This window comes from Ictalurus punctatus, chromosome 20 (assembly GCF_001660625.3).
Source record: "Ictalurus punctatus breed USDA103 chromosome 20, Coco_2.0, whole genome shotgun sequence".
Lineage (NCBI taxonomy): Eukaryota > Metazoa > Chordata > Actinopteri > Siluriformes > Ictaluridae > Ictalurus > Ictalurus punctatus.
In genome coordinates, this window is record NC_030435.2 from 15,697,088 (window position 1) to 15,720,226 (window position 23,139).

The window sequence follows — 23,139 nt, forward strand, 5'->3', positions numbered from 1 at the left end:
TTACGCAATTTATTTACACAAGAAGCTGAGAACAACTTTAGTGACCCTACGGTGACTCCCGCTTTCCCTTCAATGCCCACTGGAGCCGGCAGAGAGAGAACATATAAATTTAATGTGAATTGGCAGAAAATGTTCCCGTGGCTAGATTTTGAAAACAACCTCATGTTATGAAAATATTGTAGAGGGCAGAAACAGGATGACAGCTCGTCGTTGGTGTTAGGAAATCCACTTCTGAAAAGAGATAGCATAACAAAACATAACATCTCGTGGCGGCATATTCAGTGTAGAGATCTGTACCTGTTGAGACAGGAAAAACCATTGGGTATGGTGTCAGCAACCAGGAGGAGGCAAGTGCTGCTATCTGAGGAGGAGAAAAGGAGCCAGCTGAAAATAAAGATAAACATTGCATACTTCATTGCGAAAAAAGAAGAACCTTTCGTCAAATTTGGGCCGCTTATCAGACTCCACCACAAAGATGAGCTGTATGATGTAATGAGAACGAGCCTGTCAGCAAAGCTGAAAGTCGCGAAGTATCTAGCCGTTCTAATAGACGGAGACACTGATATATCAAACACCAAATGTGAGATTGTTTATGTGCGCTTGTTGGAGAATGGGAAGCAAGTCAACCTCCTAGTCGGACAACAGACCCTTGAGCATCCCCATGCCATTGGTAAGTTGTTTCTCTTTATAGGATTTATTCTTATGTAGCGTTGAATAGGGCTGCAATAATTAGAAAACTTTGTCTATAGGGTATAAAGTAAATTAATCCCTTGCCATTCTGTTCCTAACATTCACTCCGCTAGCTCTGTTAGCAGCAAGGCTGACAGCGTTGTATCTGTGTCGGCAAACTATGGCTTTTGCCATGTAAAACTCTGCATGATGTAGGTCTATACACCAACTCAAACACAAATTCTATGCTTTCATTCATAGCAACTTTAGCTTCCACTTATCTAACTTAATCAACAGATTAGTCGACTACTAAAATAATCATTAGTTCTAGCCCTAAAATTGAATCATTATTCGTAATGGAGATAGAATTTAGTTTGTCAGAAAGACTTTCATATAACAATTGTTTTTTGTGTTGTCATTTGAGGTGTTTTGTATGCCACCAAGGCTGCATTTTGTGCTGTTTGCCCAGAGGAGGATGGAGGGTCATGGATGAAGAAGTGCATCTCCTTTGAGGCAGATGGTGCCTCTGTGAACATGGGCCACCAAGGGGGAGTGATTGCCCACCTGCAGAGAGAGGCAGGGAGGCATATAATCCCAATGCACTGTATGCCACATAGGCTTGTAATTAATGAAAAATTATTCTCTATGATTTATCTGTATTTACTAGCAGAGAATGTTAAACAATACTCTGTGTGTGTGTGTGTGTGTGTGTGTGTGTGTGTGTGTGTGTGTGTGTGTGTGTGTGTGTGTCTGCTAAGGGCTGGAATGGAACATATTTACCACCAAATTATTTACAAGAGAGAGACAGTGAATTGTTTGGAAGATTCTGTTCTGACTTTCACAAGCTAGAGCTGGCAATACTGACCATTCAAAAGAAAGAGCCAAATGTGTCTGTTGTATACGATCTTCTGCATCTGATATGGAAGACTTATCACTTCAGCGGAAAATCCAAACGAGAGGTCTATGGTCTCGGACAAGAGCTCAATGTGGATATTTGCAGACCATCTACTGTCAAGGGAGCTCGCTGAATCCTCCATGTCCACAGAGCCCTCAAAGTGTTCCTGCGGCATGGACAAGAAAAGGACCTTGCCACTGACCAAGGCCAGTACTCAGTTGTTCTGCAGCACATGCAGCACCTGGCCATTTAATACAACCAATTTTAAAAAGAATCAAGTAATTGACAGATGGCTAAGGAAAAAAAACAATTACACTTTTACTGTGTATTCTGCCATTTTCTCTCAGACATGTTTGAGGAGCTATCCTCACTTAGTCTCAACCTGCAAAAGAATGACCTCATCCTCCCCCAAGCCACATCAGAGTTGAGGAAGACAGTGACCAGACAGGAAGCACTAAAGTTTAGGGCAGGGATCTCAAACTCAATTTACCTGGGGGCTGCTGGAGGTAGAGTATGGGTGAGGCTGGGCCGCATCAAGTATTCCACAAAAAAAGGATTTCAAGTATTCCAAAAACAGTACAACCGATCCAATCTTCTTAATCTTTAGTAATAACTATTCAGAACATGCAGAACATGAACGGTTCTTCAGAACATAGGTTTCTCTTACTTCCTCCTACTCCTTGCTGCCAGAGACTTGGCAGCGCTTCCTCTTACACAGCTGAGCCACATTTGGCTTGAGGGAGGAATCAACTGAGACCCTCAGTATGGCTCGAAGATGCTCATCTGTAAGTCTGGACCTGAACTTTGATTTATTAAAGTTCATAGTGGAGAAGAGCTTTTCGCACAGATAGGTGCTCCCAAAAAGGCACATGATTCCCTTGAACATCTTGGAAAGCTCAGGGAACTGGGGGGGCAATTCTCTCATAAATTGTCCAAGCTTGTCTGTTTTTCCACTCACCTCCCTGAGCTTGGCTTTGAGTTCAGAACTGCACTGCAGGTCAATTAGCTCCAACTGAACCAAAGGGGGGGCATCTTCCACATCGAAGGAGAAGGGGTCAGCAAAAATTTGAAACGTAGCTCTGTGTGTCTTGAAGTCTGCAAACCTCTGATCAAATTCTTCCTGTAGCTTTAGAATGGTATCAGCATACTTCTCACCACTGAATGGTGTGCCTGAATCCATGAGCGCCTTGCATGCTGGGAAATGGCAGAGGTTTGTCTGAGAAAGCTGGGCTTTCCATAACACAAGTTTTGTGGAGAATGCTCTGACACTGTCATATACAACACTGACAAGCTGGCCCTGGCCTTGTAACTTCTTGTTCAGTACATTCAGCTCCTGTGTGATGTCAACAAGAAAAGCTAAGTCCATTAGCCATTTGGGATCACTTAGTACAGGAACAGCCATCCCATCCTTATCCATGAAGGCTTTCACATCTGTTCTCAACTCAAAAAACCTCTTCAAGACGTCCCCCCTGCTAAGCCAACGTACCTCGGTGAAGTAGAGCACATCCTCATATGCTGACTCTATTTCCTCCAAAAAGGTGCGGAACTGCCGGTGCTTTAAGCCCCTGGATCTGATATGGTTGATGCATTTCACAACGTCAGACATCACATTGTCAAACTTAAGGCATTTGCTGCAAAGGGCCTGCTAATGGATAATGCAGTGCAAAGCAATGGCCTCTTCCACACCCTCCTCTTTCAGTTTTCTTTGAACAAGTGCAACCAGTCCATTTCTCCTCCCCGTCATTGATGGCGCTCCGTCGGTTGTTATTCCAGCAAAACTCTTCCATAGTAAGCCGGCATTCACAATGGCATCACACAGCTGGAGGAATATCTCCTGACCGGTGGTCTGGCCATGCATTGGAATTATTGTGAGCAAATCCTCCATCACTTCAAAATTGTCATCAACACCACGGACATATATTGCGAGCTGCGCAGTGTCAGTGACGTCTGTGCTCTCATCAAGAGCGACTGAGTATGAATGGAAATGTCTAGCTTTCTCACACAGTTGATCGTAAATGTTATCCGACAGGTCAGAAATGCGCTCTGCCACTGTGTTGGCTGAAAGGCTGATGTTGCTAAACTGACCTTTCTTTTCCAGACAGACTATACTTGCAGCCTGTAACATGCACTGTTTGATGAACTCGCCGTCTTTGAATGGCTTTCCTGCCTTAGCAATCATCTCACTCACCACGTAGCTAGCTTCGACTGCTGCATCACTCTGCTTTCTTTCTTGAAAAAATCTTGTTGCCTCGGTAGACATGTTTTAAGTTTGGCGACCCGGTCCTCTCGCTCATCTCCCTGGTATTTTGCATACTCCTCAGCATGTCTAGTTGAGTAATGATGTCTGATGTTATACTCCTTGTGCACTGCAACTTTATTTGTGCATATTAGACACGTCGGAATGCCCCTGTGCGCTACAAAAAAATATTCCGTTTCCCACTTCTCCTGAAATTGTCTGTGCTCATCGCCAACCTTTCTCTTCACGGCAGGTTTTGAAAAAGACATGACTGGGTGACCAAAAAAAACGTATTTGCACTGGGTAACACTCCAAAAACACGTTTCAAGTGACCAACGTTGATAATTCGTGTTGTTGTCACGAGCCTGAGCTATGGTAGCTCACAAGTGTTAAAAAATATAAAACGCCCAGGGCAATGGCTCACACAGGTGCATGTGAGAAAAAGTTAGTGGGGGCGGGCCGCACTAACAACAAGCTTTGATTTCAAGTAGGCCACAAGATATCGTTCCGCGGGCCGCAATTGGCCCCCGGGCCGCGAGTCTGAGAGCCCTGGTTTAGGGCAAAGGCAGGGGGCATGCTGGAGAAGATCCAGACCATGCTTGCTCAGCAGCAGGGTGATGAGAGGACATTTGAGGTGTGTTAGGATGAAAGTTTGTTAGGATGGAAGAAAAATTGATGATTAAGACAGGTTCTTAGTTTGAGAATTAATGTATTAATTACATAATACAATGCAACCAATTAGAGGATAAAGAGGGAAATGCAGTGAAGATTGGAGAAGTCTATAAAAAAATTTGAGGCTGACAAATGGCTAGACATTTCATTGTCTGTTGGTGTGTCTGTGTGTGTGTGTTTGTGTGTGTGTGTGTGTGTGTGTGTGTGTGTATGTGTTTCTGTTAAAGGGAATAACATGGAAGGCTTCACAGACCTCACCAATCCCCAGTTGAAGCAGCACATGGAGGCGGCCATCAACATTGGCGTGGAAGATCTCAAAGCCAGGTTTGGTGGTTTGCTGAAGGATGAGGGTGCCCAGACCCCAGTGGAATCTTTCAGAGTGCTAAACCCTGACACATGGCCAGAGGACCAAGCCAGCCTTCTCACCTTTGGTGATGATAATTTGGCAGACCTGGTGAGGCATTTCAAGGAGTCTCTAGAGAGGTAAGAATTTATTTGACACTGCACTACCATATGAGACAATGTTATGTAAACTCACTTGCTCTGTTCAGTCCTGCAGATCGTGGTGCAACATGGCTACAAAGCAGGATGAGTGGCAGGGGCTGAAAATCCTGGTCAGCCACAATTTCAAGGACAAGTCCTACAGTGGCCTGTGGGAGACCATGTTGACAAAGGACCCCTACAGGCTAGATTACAAGTTAGGCCAGCAGTAATACTGGGTGATTGTGTATGGTATCCTTCTATGGTAGGTTTTGATAAGTTAACGGTAAGAGTTTAAATGAAATTGAAAAGTATCATCTTTTCTCTAGAACATACTGGAGTTGGTGCAGATTATGCTGGTGCTGCCGATTTCAGTTCTCTACACAGAACCGCATTAAGAATTAAACAAGAAGCTCTCTTGGGGTCTCCACCAGCGAAGACCTGATGAGGATCAGCCTTGAGGAGTTTGATCCCACTCCTGCCGTGGATTGCTGGCTGACCACTAATTGTTCCAGACGGCCAACATACAAAAGCAGCTGGATAAATGATATCCTTTGTGTCTAGACCAATGTGTGATTTTACACGAGCAGTATGTCTGAAATAAATAATTTGTTTAATAAACTAATTTTTAAAGAAAACTTTTTTTCACTGCGCTCCTAAATTTCTTTGTGTGCTCCTAAATCTTTTCATTTAGGAGCACATGTGCAGGAAAATTTCGTTTTCTTCAGCCTGCACTGTCCCTGCTAGCTCAATAACTTTTAACACTTATATACTTTATTAACCAATCTGACTCATACTTTAGAGAAATAACTTTACCAAAACTTTCGGAGACTGGATACAGATATGGCAGATTCATTCAGCAAGTTACCAAACAAACCAGTATTACTGGACCACGGATACGTGCTTGACCCGTAGGTGGCAAGTATCAAAGTACAATTGTTTACAGTTGTCTTTTATACATTTAAACATCCATGTACCTTTAGGGAGTGCCCTCTTATCTCAGCTCGCACCTTTTCCCTGTGTTGGCTCTCAAGTTTTTTCTTAGTCTAACTTTTGCTTCCATCTGTTCGTGTACGTCATTATCCAACGTGTTTTCTTTATTGTTTACTACTTTTGGGAGGCTTCTTCCTTATCTCCTTCAACCTACCCCCCCCCCCCCCCCCCCCCCCCCCCCCCCCCCTTTTTCCCCCTGCATCTCTGTCTCTTTCGCTGAACCATGGGTGAGTACAAACTGTTCTTTATCTATCCTCCTTGTTTCTGCCCAGCCCTATGTGTGTTTTATGTATGTTTAAGCATTTTCTTTAATATCTCTAATTCCTAGACGTACTATCTAATCCCATCAACCCTGGTCCTTCTAAACAAAACCCTGGATCATTCTTTAAGAGGAAGATGACAACAGACCCAATTTACCGGACCCCTTCTCAAACGGCATAAAGTGGATTCTGGCAGTCAGACACGTTTAACCATGCTGTCTTTCAGAAAAGAGAGAGCGGAGGCATCCCCTCAAACTTCTATTTCAGTGCCCTTCATGAAGAAAAGATATTTGGATGCGGCTATCCAGACGAGCTATAAGATGTCTCATGGCACGCAAACTCCTCCGATTTCCGAATAAGTATTGAATGTTTCAGTATTTTTTTCAGTAAATATATTTCCAATGAGGCTATTCACATGAAATTTTCACCAGACGTTGTTATTAACTCAAGAAATCAGGAATCTGCACATAAAAAGAAATCCAAACATTAAAGTCCATAAATGAAGTTAAGTGGACTTTAAAATGGACATGCCCTCACACACACACACACACACACACACACACACACACACACACACACACACACACACACACACACACACACACACTACTGAAAAAAAGCATACAGATCTTAATAATGTTGTAAAAATCATCTGTTCAGTCATCAGTGACAGTCCTGTGTCTCAAATGATATGATCACTAAACATAAAACAACACACAGCTGAAATGTAGAGATTTATTTAAAACAATGTATTAATGAAATTGTAGAAATAATGACTTTATGCTAAGGCCCCAGACTCATGACAATAATCCCTGTTCAAACAAGCAAAAGCAAAAAGGCATTTAAAGGTACTTAAAATGAGCATGTAGTTGACTTTTATTAACATATAATGTAGAAATCTTAAATTTTAAGAGATAAGTTGTCATACATTCAGCTAACTGACAATTAGCTTAGTCATATTTTCAGATTTGCATCCATGTCTTGTCAAATAAATCAAGTAAACATGTCTTCACTTTTGGCTTAGGCTATGTAATTTTAATTGAACCATACCACTGTTGAGAAAATGAAGGTAAGTGTCATTTGGAGGACAGTTCAATTGAAGGGAGTCTACCTCACTGTTCCATTTTAGTTAATAAAAAAAATAATAATAATAAAAAAATGACTGATTTATTAAAGGTTCACTTGTGCAAAAACATTTGCAAACTTGATAACAATGCTCAATTTGATGATTTACGAACAGGGCAACATACCTTAATTAATATGCAAAATGCAAGGCTGTTTCTACTCAAAGGTGCAAAATAAATGGTGGAGTCAGTGCAAACCAATTAGTTTTGCACTTGTAATGTGACTTACTAAGTCAATTCAGGGACAGTGTTTCTGTGTGCAAATTAGTACAACCAAAGGGCATCTGTTATATTTGCATATGCCTGTTTCTCCAAGTTGAAGATGAATTAACAATTGTTTTGTTTATGTGAAAGTTAGTAAATCAGAGTCTTAATATTTTGCAAGTTGGTGACTTGAGTTATAGTCCATTTTTAGTATTTTTTTTGTTCATCAGTCTCTTAGATTCCAAGGACAAGGGAATCTCAAATGAAAATCATTACAGAAGTGTGGGAAGTAGTAAAAATATGTGTGTGTATATATGTGTGTGTGTGTGTGTGTATCTTATATATATATATATATATATATATATATATATATATATATATATATATATATATATATATATATATATATATATATATATATATAAAATCACTGCAACTTTCACTATACAAAAGGAAAAAAAATAGCAATACACAGACAAAACAGTGAATGACCTTAAATATATACATTTATACATGTGGTATGCTAATGTTCATTGTGCATTTGATGACGATAAGGCAGAAGAGAAGCACTAGTAATTTTCTTACCAGTCCCAGAAACTGATGTCCAACTGCTATTTAAAAATACTATTAACTGTTACAATCACTTTAAAAGTGCAGTAAAAAGTAAGTTATTTGTAGAGCTGGAACTTTAAGTATTAAGTAATATGGGAAGCGTAAACTATGAATTTGCAATCAGAATTCTAACATATTTACTATCAAGATGAGTTTTCAGATGCAGTGACTGTTCTGGAATTTGAAATTTAAAAATAAGTTAGAGTGGATGGACACTTAGCTAGTCCTTTAAGAATGGTAACTTAGTCAATGAAAATGAACATAAAACATGAAGACATTACTCATATGAACACAAAGATGAATTCTGCAGTATTACTGAATATATTTTATGCATATAAATGTTTCCATTGCTTTAAGTAAACTTGAGGTGATGTGAAAATCACATGGCACATCTGAACCTACTCTTTTTTTTGTTCGTTGGCTTTGATGCGGGGTAACAACTGAAAGTTTTAAACCTGATGATTTTAAAAGATTGATCTGAAGCTATTTAACAGATAATTAATTCATTTTTATTGAATCTATCGATATCATTTCATGATGGTTAAAAAGACATATGTGTGTTTTTCTGTGTGCACCAGTGGGTTATATTAAAAAGGTTGGGGTTTGGGGGTTTTAAAACTTCACTATGGTCTTCACTATGGAATCATAACTGTATACATACTACATTAAGCATAACACTAATATTTAATTTTTCTATTTCTTCCTCTCTGTGTATGTGTTTAATAACAAGAACATTCCGTGCTGATCAGATATTGTATTTGTCCATTAATGCTTGAGAAGTGCTTCTGTCATGCATTTTACTGACAGGTTGAAGGTTTAGATGTGTGGTATTTAAGTGATATTTAATCTGAGAGAATATGATTAAAAGCAGTTATGACTATTGATATGCTTGATCATATGCGTGTGTATGTAAGAGAAAATGTTTTAAGAATATATTAGATATTTGCTGCCATGAAAAATGGCAGCAGTCTTGGAAGACAATATGGAGATAGACATAAGCATCCAGGCAGATGAAGATCTTGTGGTTTTATTCATAATTATGTGTATCTTCAACCTCTCAGGTCAAGGTCCATTGCTGGCCCAGGATGAAGATGAGCGTGGTGAAGGAGGGGAGAACTAGATGAGCGCCACTGTTGAGTTTGGGTATAAAGCGTCCAACAGGAGCCTCATGAGGAGGAGATTTCACCACCACCTCAGTGTCAACATTAGAGTCTGTGTTAGCTACACAGAAAAGAGGAGATAATATGGTTGTTATATAAATAAGGAGAGACTGAAAATGTGAACAAGAGGAAAAAGGGGTAGACTGAGTGTGCAACTGCTAATGAGGGAAGAACAGAAAGAAAAAGAGAACACAAAAGAAAGACAAAAGTAAACAAGAGAAAATTCAAGAGTGTGTGACAATTTAAACAGACAGACAGAAAGAAAGAAAGAAAGAAAGAAAGAAAGAAAGAAAGAAAGAAAGAAAGAAAGAAAGAAAAAGAAAGAAAGAAGGAAGAAAATAATTGCAATCATAATTTCTATTATTGTTTTTCGTTTTAGAGTGCACAGTGTTTTGGTATAATTGCGAATTAAAAGATGTTTCTTAAATACTTGTGATTACATACATATTTCTAAGACAAATTAAGCAAACCAAAGTTAGACCTTGAAATTCACTCACTAAACAGTTTGGTATAGATAAAAGCATATTTAATATGGAGATATTTAGACTGATGGTAAAATGTAATTTGTCACACACTTAAATTCATCCATTTAGGTTGAAAGTCACAAACATTTTCTCATTGGACTTCAAATTAAGAAATGGGGCTATATGTAGACCGAAGAAGTTTTAGGATAAAGACTACCAGACAAGTCTGGTTAATAGCCCCATGATGTTTGCTTCATAATATAATGAAAATGAAAACAAAGCTAACCTGCTAAATTATAATGTAACTTCACATTAACCAGTTAGCTTCATGAAAAGGACAAGAAGAAAAATAATGCAAGTATATAAAATGTGTTTTCATTCATGGACATGTATGTGGTCTACCAAAGAAAATCTCCCTCCACCTCTACCTCTACTGTATGTAATGCTTTCTTTTAACCTCATCTCCAGCTAAGATTTTTTTTCTTCTTTTGATTCTTTTGATCTCAGAGTTTTTCAGCTGGAATGATATAAAGTATGAAAAAATGTGGTCTCTGGTGTATTAGTATGTCCAGATCAGTAACTGGAAAATTGAAAACAAGTGTTGTCAGTGGACAATGAGGGCACCACTAGGGGCACCACTAGGCTTTTATAGGGAGCACAGCACAGGCGATTGCTTTAAGACTACACAGGAAGCCAGCAGCCTTCATTGTGTTTTTTATCTGAAATAAAATTAAATAATACGTTGCTTTCTTTAATGACATACAAATATGTCCCCTAAAATTTAATTAAAATGTGGCACTGCAATGTTAACAGAGTGTCTATATTATTCACCAATCTTGGTGGAATTCAATATTTTAGCAAATTAAATGATCAGATATCTCAGAACCATATCATTCTGTTCATTCATTTACTCAAATTAACTTGTTCACTCATTTGTTCACTGCTTTTGGTGAACAGAGCAGCCTATGTGAAAACCTACTTCGAAGCCCCTGACACAAAGCTAACAGAAACCCAGTGAAGCATGTGCATCTCTTGATGTTTATTACAGGCTCGTGTACATGTTGTTTCAATGGTACAAAAGCTTAATGCTCATTGGACAACAGGCTTTTAACATGTTATTCTGAACCATGCTTGGATGCCTGGCTGCACTGGGTGAGGTTTTGCACAGAAAAATAAAACAAAAAATGTAAATGTTTATTGGAAAGTGAGCTCTTTGTACTGACTGAATGAATCTCCTTATGATGACTGGTAGACCAAAGTGGTCGAACCTCATAACCAACTGCCAATCACTGAAACAACAATGAAAATGATTGATTTCTCAAAACTTAAACATATTTGTGCCAGTCAGAATCACTTGGATAATTTGTAAATGTTGTAAATTAACTGCAAGTATAAAGTTCTGTTTGATTATTTGCATTCATTTCTAAATTTGGTGTTTATTGGTCTAGCTAGTTAGCTGTCACTTCCTTTTTCAGCTAGCAGCTTAGCTGCATTGTGGCATGAAATGGCAGACTCTGCTAATGTTGAACTGATTTTAGAAAAAAAAAAACATTCTTTTGATGCTCATACTTATTGAGCAGAGACTGAAAATCAGGGGAAGTCAGGGAACAAAAAAGGTCCATAATAGTCCAGTTGTGCTGGACCAGCTGCCACTGGAGCACAAGTGCATTTATAGTTACATAGCAAGAGTGAAAATCACCACAATTAAATGTGTGTGTGTATGCCAGATTTGAGTATTTAGTAAAATAGTTTCTACAAGTGAAAGTTATGTACTGTCTTGTGAACTTAGTGTTATTAGGTCATATCTGGGTCAAAGTTTATAGGAAAAAAATTGCCACCAATGTTTACTCACAGGATTTAGATGTGTCTTCCCCTGAACCCTGGCAACCATCCTCATCATCACACTCCCCGCTGCTGTCTTCACCACTGCCCAGGTCTCCAAATGAATCCCTGTGTCCCAGTCCTGGCATGTGCCGTTGTACCTCCTAATCACATACACAATACCACTTATAGCAAAAGTAACAGTGAATAATAGATAACAGTGAACAATAAATAATGATAAAAATCTGAGCTTTAATTTGAGCTCTTACCTCCTATTAGATTAAGCACTGGTCAATTTTCTCTGGTCAACTTTTTTTTTTCATTAGTGTTTTTATTATATAACAGCAAAAATAAATGGCATGTAAACTTATAATGCTTTAATTAGACAACAATAACAGTAGTAATCCTATAGTGCAATCCTTAATAATCAGATTTGACCTGTTATTGAAGGACACTCTCAAGTATATAATTTCAGATTTGTAAACTCATTTCCTTCAATAAAAGCCAATATTAAATCAGAGATTAATTAGATTTTACCATAGGGCCAAATTGTCAAAGGTCAAATACTGTTTGTCCCCGATGACGCCCTACACCCCATTCAGGCAAATCCCAAACTACACATTTCTTCACTTCACATACTTAAACTGGCTATTCCTCATTCATAATCCTAATTCTTGGACACTTTTTCAAGTCAACTAATTGTCAGTCAATACTGGTTTACATCACACACATTAACAGTGCTAGTCAAAACTGTTGATTATCATTATGCATAGAAAAGGTTCAATACAGAATATGAATAATATGAATTGCAATGCAATAATATGAATATTAATAGACAAGTTTTCATATACTGTGCAGGGCACTATATCTAGTGCATATCATTTGAAATTCAGCCATACAAAATATGGCAGAACAATATACAGTGCTGTGAAAAAGTGTTTGCCCCATCCTGATTTCTCCTGTTTTTTGTGTATATCTCATATTAAATTGATAAGATAAAACAAAGGCAACCTGAATAAACACAAAGTACATTTTTAAAATAATGTTATTTATTGAAGCAAAAAAGTTATCCAATACCAACTGGGCCCAAATATATGAAATACACCAAATACCCAAAATCTATGAAATTGCATTCATAATGGGGTTCAACTGGCCTAGACACAACCAGGACGGATTACTGCAAGCCCTGGTCAATCAAATCAAGACTTAAATAGAACTTTTTCAACAGCATGAAGTTAGTTAAAAGGTCTTACCTAGTAACACACTACGCCAAAATTGAAAAAAAAAATTCCAGAAATGTTGAGGAAGAAGATGATGGAAATGCATTATTCTGGGAAGGGTTACAAAGCTATTTCAAAGGCTCTGGGACTCCAAAGAACCATTATCTCCAAATAGAAAAACTAGGCACAGTAGTGAACTTTCCCAGAAGTGGCCAACCTTCCAGAATTCCTCCAAGAGCACAGCAACTACTCATCCAGGAAGGTCACTGTTCATGACTCCACTATCAGAAAGACACTGGGCAAAAATGGCATCCATGGAAGGGTGGTGAGGAGAAAACCAATGCTAACCCAGAAGAACATTAAGGCTCATTTGAATTCTGCTAAAACACACCTTGATGATCCTCAAACCTTTTTGGAGAATGTTCTGTGGACTTATGAGTCGAACGTGGAACTGTTTGGAAGACAGGGGTTCGTTACATCAGGGATAAACCAAACAGAGAATTCCACAAAAAGAACATCATACCTACGGTCAAGCATGGTGGTGGAAGTGTGATGATATGGGGATGCTTTGCTGCTTCAGGGCCTGGGTAACTTGCAATTATTGAGGGAATTCAGATCATAGTCCGTAAGTTGATATTCAAGCACAACTGAACTCTAGACTAAGGTTGTCTTTGTTTTATGTTGTATTTCATTTGAAGATCTAAAACTGGGTGGAGGAGATTTGGCAAGAGATGCTGAAGGCACTGCAGATTAGGTTTGTGTTGTTAACAATGTATTGTGATCTTGGGCAGTGCCTTTCAACTTGAACCCTTGGATGGTGGTGTGTCAAATTAAGTCTATGCTAAGGCTCTGGAGAGGTAACTCCATCCAACAGCGACTGCACAGCTTTGTGCGTGAACATGTGCTGTGGATTTGGAAAAGTCCCATGATCGTTTGCCTTTAAAAAAAAAAATAATTAAAAATTGTAGAAGTTGTATCTGGGTCATTACTTTGGGCATGCTGGTCTCTGTATGAGTGCACTGAGTGTTTTTGACTGCTTTCTTGAGATTGTGTCAAAGCCATTTTAGGTGGATATCAGGATCCATCAAGTGTATTGTGTCTTGTCTCTTTTCCTGTTTGTGGTATTCAGGGACAAGATATCAAGAGGCAAATGAGGTTGGTGAAGTGTCCAGTATGTATGGGCTAGAGGTAGTATCCCTCTTATTTAAGAGGTGTTCTGATGGCACCATTAAAATGCATCTCCATCATGCAGTCAATCCTTTTGACTGGGAGATAAACTGAGTGACTGGGAGACTAAAGTTATGAGTACTGGTGGTGGAAATGAGTTTCCTCCAAAATGTTGCTAGGCTTATCCTCTATGATAGGGTGAGGAACCCAACAATCCAAGGGAGGTTTGGACCAGAGCAACTGCTCCTTCACTTTCAAGGATGCCCACAGTTTAGCTCCTGCTAGAGCTGTATCAGGCACATCACAGTCGATGGAAACCATGGAGCAGACCCAGGATCTCCTGGAAAGATTATACCTCACAGCTGGCTGGGGGACATGTGGGGATCCCCCAGATTCATTGGAATTTGATTCTGGGGATATAGAAGCCGGGGAATACTTTCTCAGCCTGTTTCCATAATGACCCCACCAGGAAAGGTTGAAGGAAAATTAATGTAGTTACAACTTAATAAAGCTTTAGTAGCATTAATAAAGCACTATACTTTACGTTAGAAACAGCCTCGATAGCCCATGAACAATCTGCACAATGTGCTTTAATGCCATTGCTTTTACTAATTTGGAGATGTTGGATACATTCTAGGATGCACTGGAACATAACATCAGTGATGTTACCTGAGGTGATCAGATGTTTCAGGCCTTTCAAATTGATACACCCTCACAGAGGTGATTCAGCTTGTGTCCTAGAATTATTAGACCATGAATCAGCCATCTTTAACAAAAGCCATCTGAAGGCTTTTTTCTGTTGCCATTGTGGTGGCCCTGATGGTTTTTCTATTCGTAGGCCCAGTGGTGCTGAGCAGAGTGTAAAATCTGCAGAGTAAGTGTCCAACAAACCCCCTAGACCCTATTTATATTGCATCATGATATACAGTACTGTTCAAAAGTTTTAGGCACTCTATTTTTTAGTACAAACTTTGTTAAAGATTTTTTATTTTGTGACTCTACCTTATCAAATCAGTACAAAAACCATTTTAGATTCCCAAACATTAGTTTTCTACCACAAAATTAAATGTTACAGAAAAATGTTTGTATGTCATTAAAGAAAGCAACATATTATGTAAGAGACCACTTTCAGACAAAAAACACAATGAAGGCTGCTGGGTTTTACTGAAAAAATAAGAAGCAATTACGACAATCAAAGTATCCAGAACTGTGGCTGGTTCTGCAAGATGTTCAATAGAACTTACCAACTCATTTCCTTATAAAACTGCACAAATTGTACTGGAGACTAATATTTATGTATTTTTTTGTCACCAAATATTGACTTTGTTTCATTTACTACTGTTTACTGCTCTTTACTGTATTTTTATTTTAATGTAGAAACATTTTGAAGGCATCTTTGCTTTACAGCATTTCTTTGCACAGTACTATATCTTTTTCCAGGACAGAGTGGGCATGATGGGACCTCACCCAATTTGTGAACATTTGCAGGGCTTGGCAGGACATCGTAAATTGACTGGATTAAGAATATTGTGTTCTTCGGGTCTGTCCAGGTACAGGCAGGTATTTCCTCTACTACATCTCACACTTTTTCTTGCAGTAGGCACCACTTGTCTTTTCCCTGGGCCTTATCACATCGGGGTGCTGGAGAGCTACCTAGTCCAGTTTGTCTCATTATGAACCCTCCACTTCCTGTCTTTTCAGACCTCTATGCCTCCTGTTGAGACTTTAGGGTCCTTGGAGTCCCTGTACTGCAGTGCCTCCCTTGTACAAGAGATCATGAACTCCATAATGTTGTTGAATGTGAGCTGCAGTTTGTTATGCTTCCCATACAGGGCTGCACTGCTTTGTTTGTGTTGCAGGTCCAGCCACCAATGTATTGTAGGTATCTGCTGATTTTCCTTTCCAGTGCTTTGACAGTTGATATAGGGACCTTGTGAACCAGTAATGACCAGAGGATTCAGGGAGGATACTTTAACGATATATACAGGCTTTGATCCTGCCCTGGTTGCTTTCACAAGCTCACAGACCCCCCTGGATTCATGAGGGCTCTGTGTTGCATCAGTTCTTGTTTTCTTGCTGAGTCACTCAAGGTGTCACTCTTGCTGAGTCACTCAAGGAATTGGTCAGTCTGGTCTTTGGCACAGCTAAAGTGGCCACTGCAGTTCTGCCCTAACAGCTGTTTGGTAAATCCAAATGCATTTAATATAAAGGCAACTTGCTCTCGCTCTCTCTCTCTCTCTCTCTCTCTCTCTCTCTATCTCTCTCTCTCTCTCTATCTCTCTCTCTCTTTCCCTTCTCCTGTGCCATTCAGCTTTGTGTATAGTCATCAGCTTCTTGAGTAGGATGCTCTGTAGCTCGACCAGTGATGGTTTCTCATCATTGCTGGCTCCCTTGTACTGGCATGTCAGGGTCTGCAATTCACTGTGCAGCTGGTGGATTTTTGCTGCCTTATCTTTCACAGTGTCTGAGGCACTGGTGTTTCTCTCCTTGGCTTGTCCAGAACACTCCAATGCATAGCTCGCTATGATTGCTGACATGACCTGGAGTTGGCTTTCAACACCAGCCTTTGCTGTTCCTTTTCTGATTCTGATTTTGCTTTCTCCCTCAACAAGAATTTTATCCTGGCCTCGTGGATTTTAAGGCCAATTGGGTTTTTGTAGACCTTGCCGCAAGATGAATGTTGCACTTCCTGTCTGTAGTTCATTTGAATGAGGTGTCATCCTTAGGTCTGTCCTGTTGAGAAGCTCATTCTGCCCCCAGGGCAGGGCTGCTACCCCCTACTGCCCTGGTTGCCATCTTACTGAGCTCTCAACTGTTTCTCCAGTCACTAAACTGATATTGGTCATCACCCATCCTTTCCTGGGAGTGACTGGTTGGGCCAGATTTGAAGATGTTTGAGATACATATCCTAGGTTGCACTGGGAAGCATCATCAGTTATTTCAGGTGATCAGATGTTTTGGGACTTTCAACATTATGTTGTACACCCTTACTCAGGTGACCCAGCTGGGGTAGGTCACAGGTCAGCCCTCTTTATCAAAATCCATCCTGAGGCTCTTTTTGCTTCTTCTGTGCTGGTTCTGATGGCTTTTCTGTTTTGTAGTCCCAGTGATCAAGCTCCTTCCTATCTCAAGGATCTTCTTACACCACATTTATCGAACAAACTTCTAAGATCTTCAGATAGGTTTCTTTTACATGTCCCTCATTCCAGGTTAAAAACAAAGGGGCTTTTTCAGTTGCTGCCCCTCGTTTACGGAATCAATTGCCACTGCACATCTGCCTTGCACCTTCTATTACCACTTTTAAAAAGAGCTTTTTCAGTTGCTGCCCCTCGTTTATGGAATCAATTGCCACTTGACATTTGCCTTGCACCTTCTATTACCACTTTTAAAAAGAGGCTTAAAACATCTCTTCTCCCAGGCGTTTTAATTAGGGATGCACCGAAATGAAAATTCTTGGCCGAAGCCGAAACTGAATATAATGAAAAACTTGGTCAAAAGCCGAAGGCCGAAACTGAACACATTTTTTTTCGCGTTTTTTCCATTTATTTTGCCATTTTTTTCACCACTGCATAAATTAAAAGGTGAAAATGTGCTTTTTACTATTTTGCCTTGCTTTTCAAATAAGAAAAATTAATTACAAAAACTAAATTTCAAAATATTTATTTACCACTGAACATTTTTTTTCATTCTAGCAGGCATAGGCTACCAACAAGGCACAATATAACTTTAAATAAATAAATGAGTAAAATTAAAATATTTAGATGTGGTCATCTTTGATCCCTCCTTGAATAGCCTATGTTATGCTTATAACTGACTGCTGAAAGAATGTAACACTCTGTAGCCTACAACTAAAAAATGCATTCAAAAGTGCATTGACAAGAGTGCAAAAAATGGTTCTATTCGGTTCTGATTATATTGGGGATATATACCACTCGCGTCCCTGTACACATCACGGAGTATTATGGTAGATATAGTATAGTTAGATACGTTGTTAATGTTATGTCCCTCGATAGATTTAGCTAGTTTAAACTACTTAGTTCATTTACTCCTTTTGCCTGTCTTGACTATGTTTTTTGGATTACGATTTGGATTTGTCTGCCTGTCCTTAAATAAATACGTCTTTACCTGCTTCTGTACTCTACTCCCTTACGTCTCGCGACGTGACAGAATACTCCGGAACAGAAACAAAAAAGTAAACATCCGAAGAGGATTTTTACCACGCATCCTCATCAAGGTCGTGAAATTTGCGTCTCACTCTGGTTGCTAGGCTATTTGGTCGCGTCATCAATCACGCCATTGTTCAGTCAAATTTATTCGGCATTTTCACTTATTCGGCTTATTATAAATGCTTTTTTTTTGCTATTTTCGGCCGAATAATTTCAGTTGCCGAACATTCAGTGCATCCCTAGTTTTAATAAAATGTTTACTATTGTCTATTGTCTGTTGTTATTTGGTGTTATTCTGTTTTCTGTTTTAATTTCCTTACTCTGTTCAGCACTTTGGTCAGCTTTGCTGTGTGAAACGTGCTATATAATTAAAATTTACTTACTTACTATGATGCTGAGCAAAGTCTAAAGTCCGCAAAGTGAGTGTCCAGTGAATCCCCTGCACCTTATTTATGTGGGTATGTATCACGCTCAGCAGCCCTGCTTCTGGCAGTCCCCCACTAGTTCCTGGTATTTGGCCTGCTTCCTCTTGTTTGATGCCCCCATGCAGTCTTCCCCGGGAACTGTAAGTTCAATTATGACCAGTAGTTTTGAGGCCTCTGACAATAGCACCATATCAGGACTCAGTGATGTTGATACTATGTTTGGAGGGAACTTGATATGCTTGCCCAAATGGATCTCCAGCTGCCAATCTTTTCTTTTTATCTTGGAATTAGTAAGCACTGATTAATAATACACAATAATACTTCATATATACTATACACAGGGTTTAGTTACTGTACCTATTCAGGCACTATATTTCACCTACACGTTTAATAGTCACATATAATTTTGACTGTATTTACATTGTCCAAATCATATTTAGGGAAGAAATATTGTGAGTATAACAAATTGTAAGACTCACACATGGAGAAATAAGACGCACATTGTTTATGAAAGAAAATGCAGAAGGAATGAAAGAAGGATGGATTGGTAGAAGAAAGAAAGGGTGGGGGACTATGGCAGACCATTGTTATTCTGTCTCCAGATTTTCACCCACATACCTTTCAGTGGCTTATTTTAGTAAAATGACAACAGCAAAAATCCCACATGCCTTTGATAACATATATAAGCATTTTATTCCTACAGACTCTCACCATCATCTGCACTATCCCAGACACTCTGTCCGTCCGAGTATCCATTGCCCTTCTGTTCAGTATCAGATGTTCTCAGCGTCGGTGCCATGAGGGGGCCCCAGGGGGCCTGGCCAGGCCACCAAGGTCACTGTGCCCCCTCACCTCTGGTAAGCACTCCACCCCAACCCCCGGACATGATTTCAGCCGGTGGGACTCAGCACCATGCCACTGTGTCCACTTACTTCAATAATTAACTAAATATTTTTTTTTTAACAATTTTGTAAATTATTTAGTTTTACCATGAATTGTGATTTTGAATAAAGAGTAGAAGTTTACTAAAAGAATACTAAAAGAATAAACGTCATGACATACAGTCATAATTAACCAATTATATACACATGCACGCTGCTTTTATGACTGCCGAGCACGGTCGGGAGAGCAAACTTTGGAAAACTGACTTTGTCTAAAACATTTAATGTTTAGCTTGATAATTCAATAATAATGCAAATTTTGCAACAAATGGAAAGACCGCATTCTTTCCAGAAAGTTTAACACTTCCACTAGTCGCCTGCAGTTTTTCTAAAGGTAAGATGTCTTTTTTTTCTGTCTTTGTCATTAGTATGTGGTTATGGGACCAGTGCTTTTCGTTATTATTTATGTGAGTCCTTTATGTGTAGCCTTGCTGTTAGCATCGTTGGGTGATGACATGATGGTTTTTATAGTGTACCATGCTTAATCTTTGCTTAAAATATTATTATTATTATTATTATTATTATTATTATTATTATTGTAATAATTCTTGGCTAAGGTAATATGAAATGTGAGCCTCTTTTTACACTACTCACAACCCAAAATAAACCAGCTGCCATTACCTTTAATTTCCCGGGGAGGTCCGGGAAAGGAGTCGGATCAAACACATTGCATCCATAATTATAAGGAAAATATATGGTACTTTATTAACACTTAATTCTTTAAAATTATTATTATTATTTTATTGAAGTAGGCAAGGTAGGCCCCCACAGTGACACATCGAGGCCCCCTCATTCCGAATGCCCTGGCGCCGACCCTGGATGTTCTCATTGTCTGCTTTCTTCCTCTTTCTACCTCTACCTCTGAACTTTGACATTCTCTCTGTCACATGTCTGGCTTTTGTTTCCTGCACTCATTAGTGCTAAGATGGAGGGGGGAAAGAAACAATAAACCCCACTCTTTTTTTGTCTTATATAATAGCATAATAAGCCCCTGTTGTATACAATAACATTATAAAGTGAATTTTACACCCACTCCAAAGAATGTTTAAATGTTTCATTTATTTTAGTTGTTTTATTTCGTAAAAATTTTATGATTTATAAAATATGGAGTATGGAAACTTTGAAATCTCTGTTGAAGAGGCAAACCCCACCTGGTTGAAGTGCTCAAGTCTCTCTTTGACTGCTGCTAGCATAGCGTCGGGACCTATGACCCTCACCTCGGGATTCTGCCTCTGAGCAAGAACTCCATTGCCCACCACTCGACCTTTATAACTGAAAAAAAGTAAAAGAGCAAGACAACTAGATAAGCATTGGATTGAATGCCAACCAATCACAGGGTTGATTCACACCTAGGTTGCACGAACTGTTTAGCTCCAAGTCCAACTGAGTGGTCACTGTTCTACACTGTGTCTATATTACATTCTCCCAGCAGTTAAAATACAATCTGACCCTGTGCATAGAAAATGCTACCACACTAGAAAGAGGCTCTTTCATTGAGTTTGAAATAGCAGATTCCCTTGCCATTTTTCTGCATGCAATTGTTATATAGATAGAGCATGGACACTCACAAGAGTGTGTCTGATCCCTTGCTAACATTCTAGTATATTGGTAGCCATAATGTCAAGGTCTGCTGCGTGACAGTGACCCATTTATATGTTTCTATGCTGTCTGACCCATTCATCTAGACATTAGTTATGATCTGATGGGTAGTAAGCATGGAGGCACGATCAGTAATGTTAACAGCAACTGGAACCATGGCCTGTTTGGCCAGAATGGAACTATCTACAGCATATTATGCTGAATGCATTCCAATGCCAACCAGATAGTGGCAGAGACAGAACGGCATATACAGAATGAAGTAATAGGTAGAAAGATTAGTAGAGAGAAAAAGAAAGTGAGCAAAAAATAATTCGGATATCAGCTTGCAAACAGGCTGTCCACACTGTAAGTTAATACACTATATGGCCAAAAGTACGTGGAAACCTGACAATCACTACATATACAGTATCTCACAAAAGTGAGTACACCCCTCACATTTTTGTAAATATTTGATTATATCTTTTCATGTGACAACACTGAAGAAATGACACTTTGCATTACAATGTAAAGTAGTGAGTTTACAGCTTGTGTAACAGTGTAAATTTGCTGTCCCCTCAAAATAACGCAACACACAGCCATTAATGTCTAAACCGCTGGCAACAAAAGTGAGTACACCCCTAAGTGAAAATGTCCAGATTGGGCCCAAAGTGTCAATATTTAGTTTGGCCATCATTATTTTCCAGCACTGCCTTAACCCTCTTGGGCAGGAAGTTCACCAGAGCTTCACAGGTTGCCACTGGAGTCCTCTTCCACTCCTCCATGATTATATCATGGAGCTGGTGGATGTTAGAGACTTTGTGCTCCTCCACCTTCCATTTGAGGATGCCCCACAGATGCTCAATAGGGTTTAGGTCTGGAGACATGTTTGGCCAGTCCATCACCTTCACCCTCAGCTTCTTTAGCAAGCCAGTGGTCGTCTTGGAGGTGTGTTTGGGGTCGTTATCATGCTGGAATACTGCATACTGATCATGCTCTGCTTCAGTATGTCACAGTACATGTTGGCATTCATGGTTCCCTCAATGAACTGTAGCTCCCCAGTGCTGGCAGCACTCATGCAGCCCCAGACCATGACACTCCCACCACCATGCTTGACTCTAGGCAAGACACACTTGTCTTTGTACTCCTCACATGGTTGGCCCCACACACGCTTGACACCATCTGAACCAAATAAGTTTATCTTGGTCTCATCACACCACGGGACATGGTTCCAGTCATCCATGTCCTTAGTCTGCTTGTCTTCAGCAAACTGTTTGCAGGCTTTCTTGTGCATCATCTTTAGAAGAGGCTTCCTTCTGGGATGACAGCCATGCAGACCAATTTGATGCAGTGTGCGGTGTATGGTCTGAGCACTGACAGGCTTACCCCCCACCCCTTCAACCTCTGCAGAAATGCTGGCAGCACTCATACGTCTATTTCCCAAAGATAACCTCTGGATATGATGTTGAGCATGTGCACTCAACTTCCATGGTCGACCATGGCGAGGCCTGTTCTGAGTGGAACCTGTCCTGTTAAACTGCTCTATGGTCTTGGCCACCATTCTGCAGCTCAGTGTGAGGGTCTGGCAATCTTCTTATAGCCTAGGCCATCTTTATGTAGAGCAACAATTCTTTTTTTCAGATCCTCAGAGAGTTCTTTGCCATAAGGTGCCATGTTGAACTTTCAGTGACCAGTATAAGGGAGTGTGAGAGCAATGACACCAAATTTAACACACCTGCTCCCCATTCACACCTGAGACCTTGTAACACTAACAAGTCACATGACACCGGGGAGGGGAAATGGCTAATTGGGACCAATTTGGACATTTTCACTTTGGGATGTACTCACTTTTGTTGCCAGCGGTTTAGATAATAATGGCTGTGTGTTGAGTTATTTTGAGGGGACAGCAAATTTACACTGTTACACAAGCTGTACACTCACTACTTTATATTGTAGCAAAGTGTCATTTCTTCAGTGTTGTCACATGAAAAGGTATAATCAATTATTTTCAAAAATGTGAGGGGTGTACTCACTTTTGTGAGATACTGTACATGT

At 39.7% G+C, this 23,139-nt stretch overlaps 1 protein-coding gene across 8 annotated transcripts in view; it reads right to left on the reverse strand.

Annotated features, from left to right (window-relative positions):
• Nucleotides 1-6,926: 6,926 nt before the first annotated feature.
• The window catches only part of gpc5c (glypican 5c), a 143,225-nt gene continuing 127,012 nt past the window's right edge, over nucleotides 6,927-23,139 (reverse strand). For 3 of the 8 annotated variants that reach the window (XM_053673543.1, XM_053673541.1, XM_017496424.3), the window contains 3 exons: nucleotides 20,661-20,781; nucleotides 11,622-11,754; nucleotides 6,927-9,366 (listed from right to left, as the gene is read on the reverse strand). In XM_053673543.1, coding sequence (XP_053529518.1) covers nucleotides 9,203-9,366; nucleotides 11,622-11,754; nucleotides 20,661-20,781 — 418 coding nt within the window. In that variant the 3' untranslated portion in view covers nucleotides 6,927-9,202. Of the gene's footprint in view, nucleotides 9,367-9,594; nucleotides 11,059-11,621; nucleotides 11,755-18,526; nucleotides 18,707-20,660; nucleotides 20,782-23,139 lie in introns of those variants that run through there. The other 5 variants (XM_053673546.1, XM_053673544.1, XM_053673542.1 and 2 more) reach the window with 4 other exon arrangements.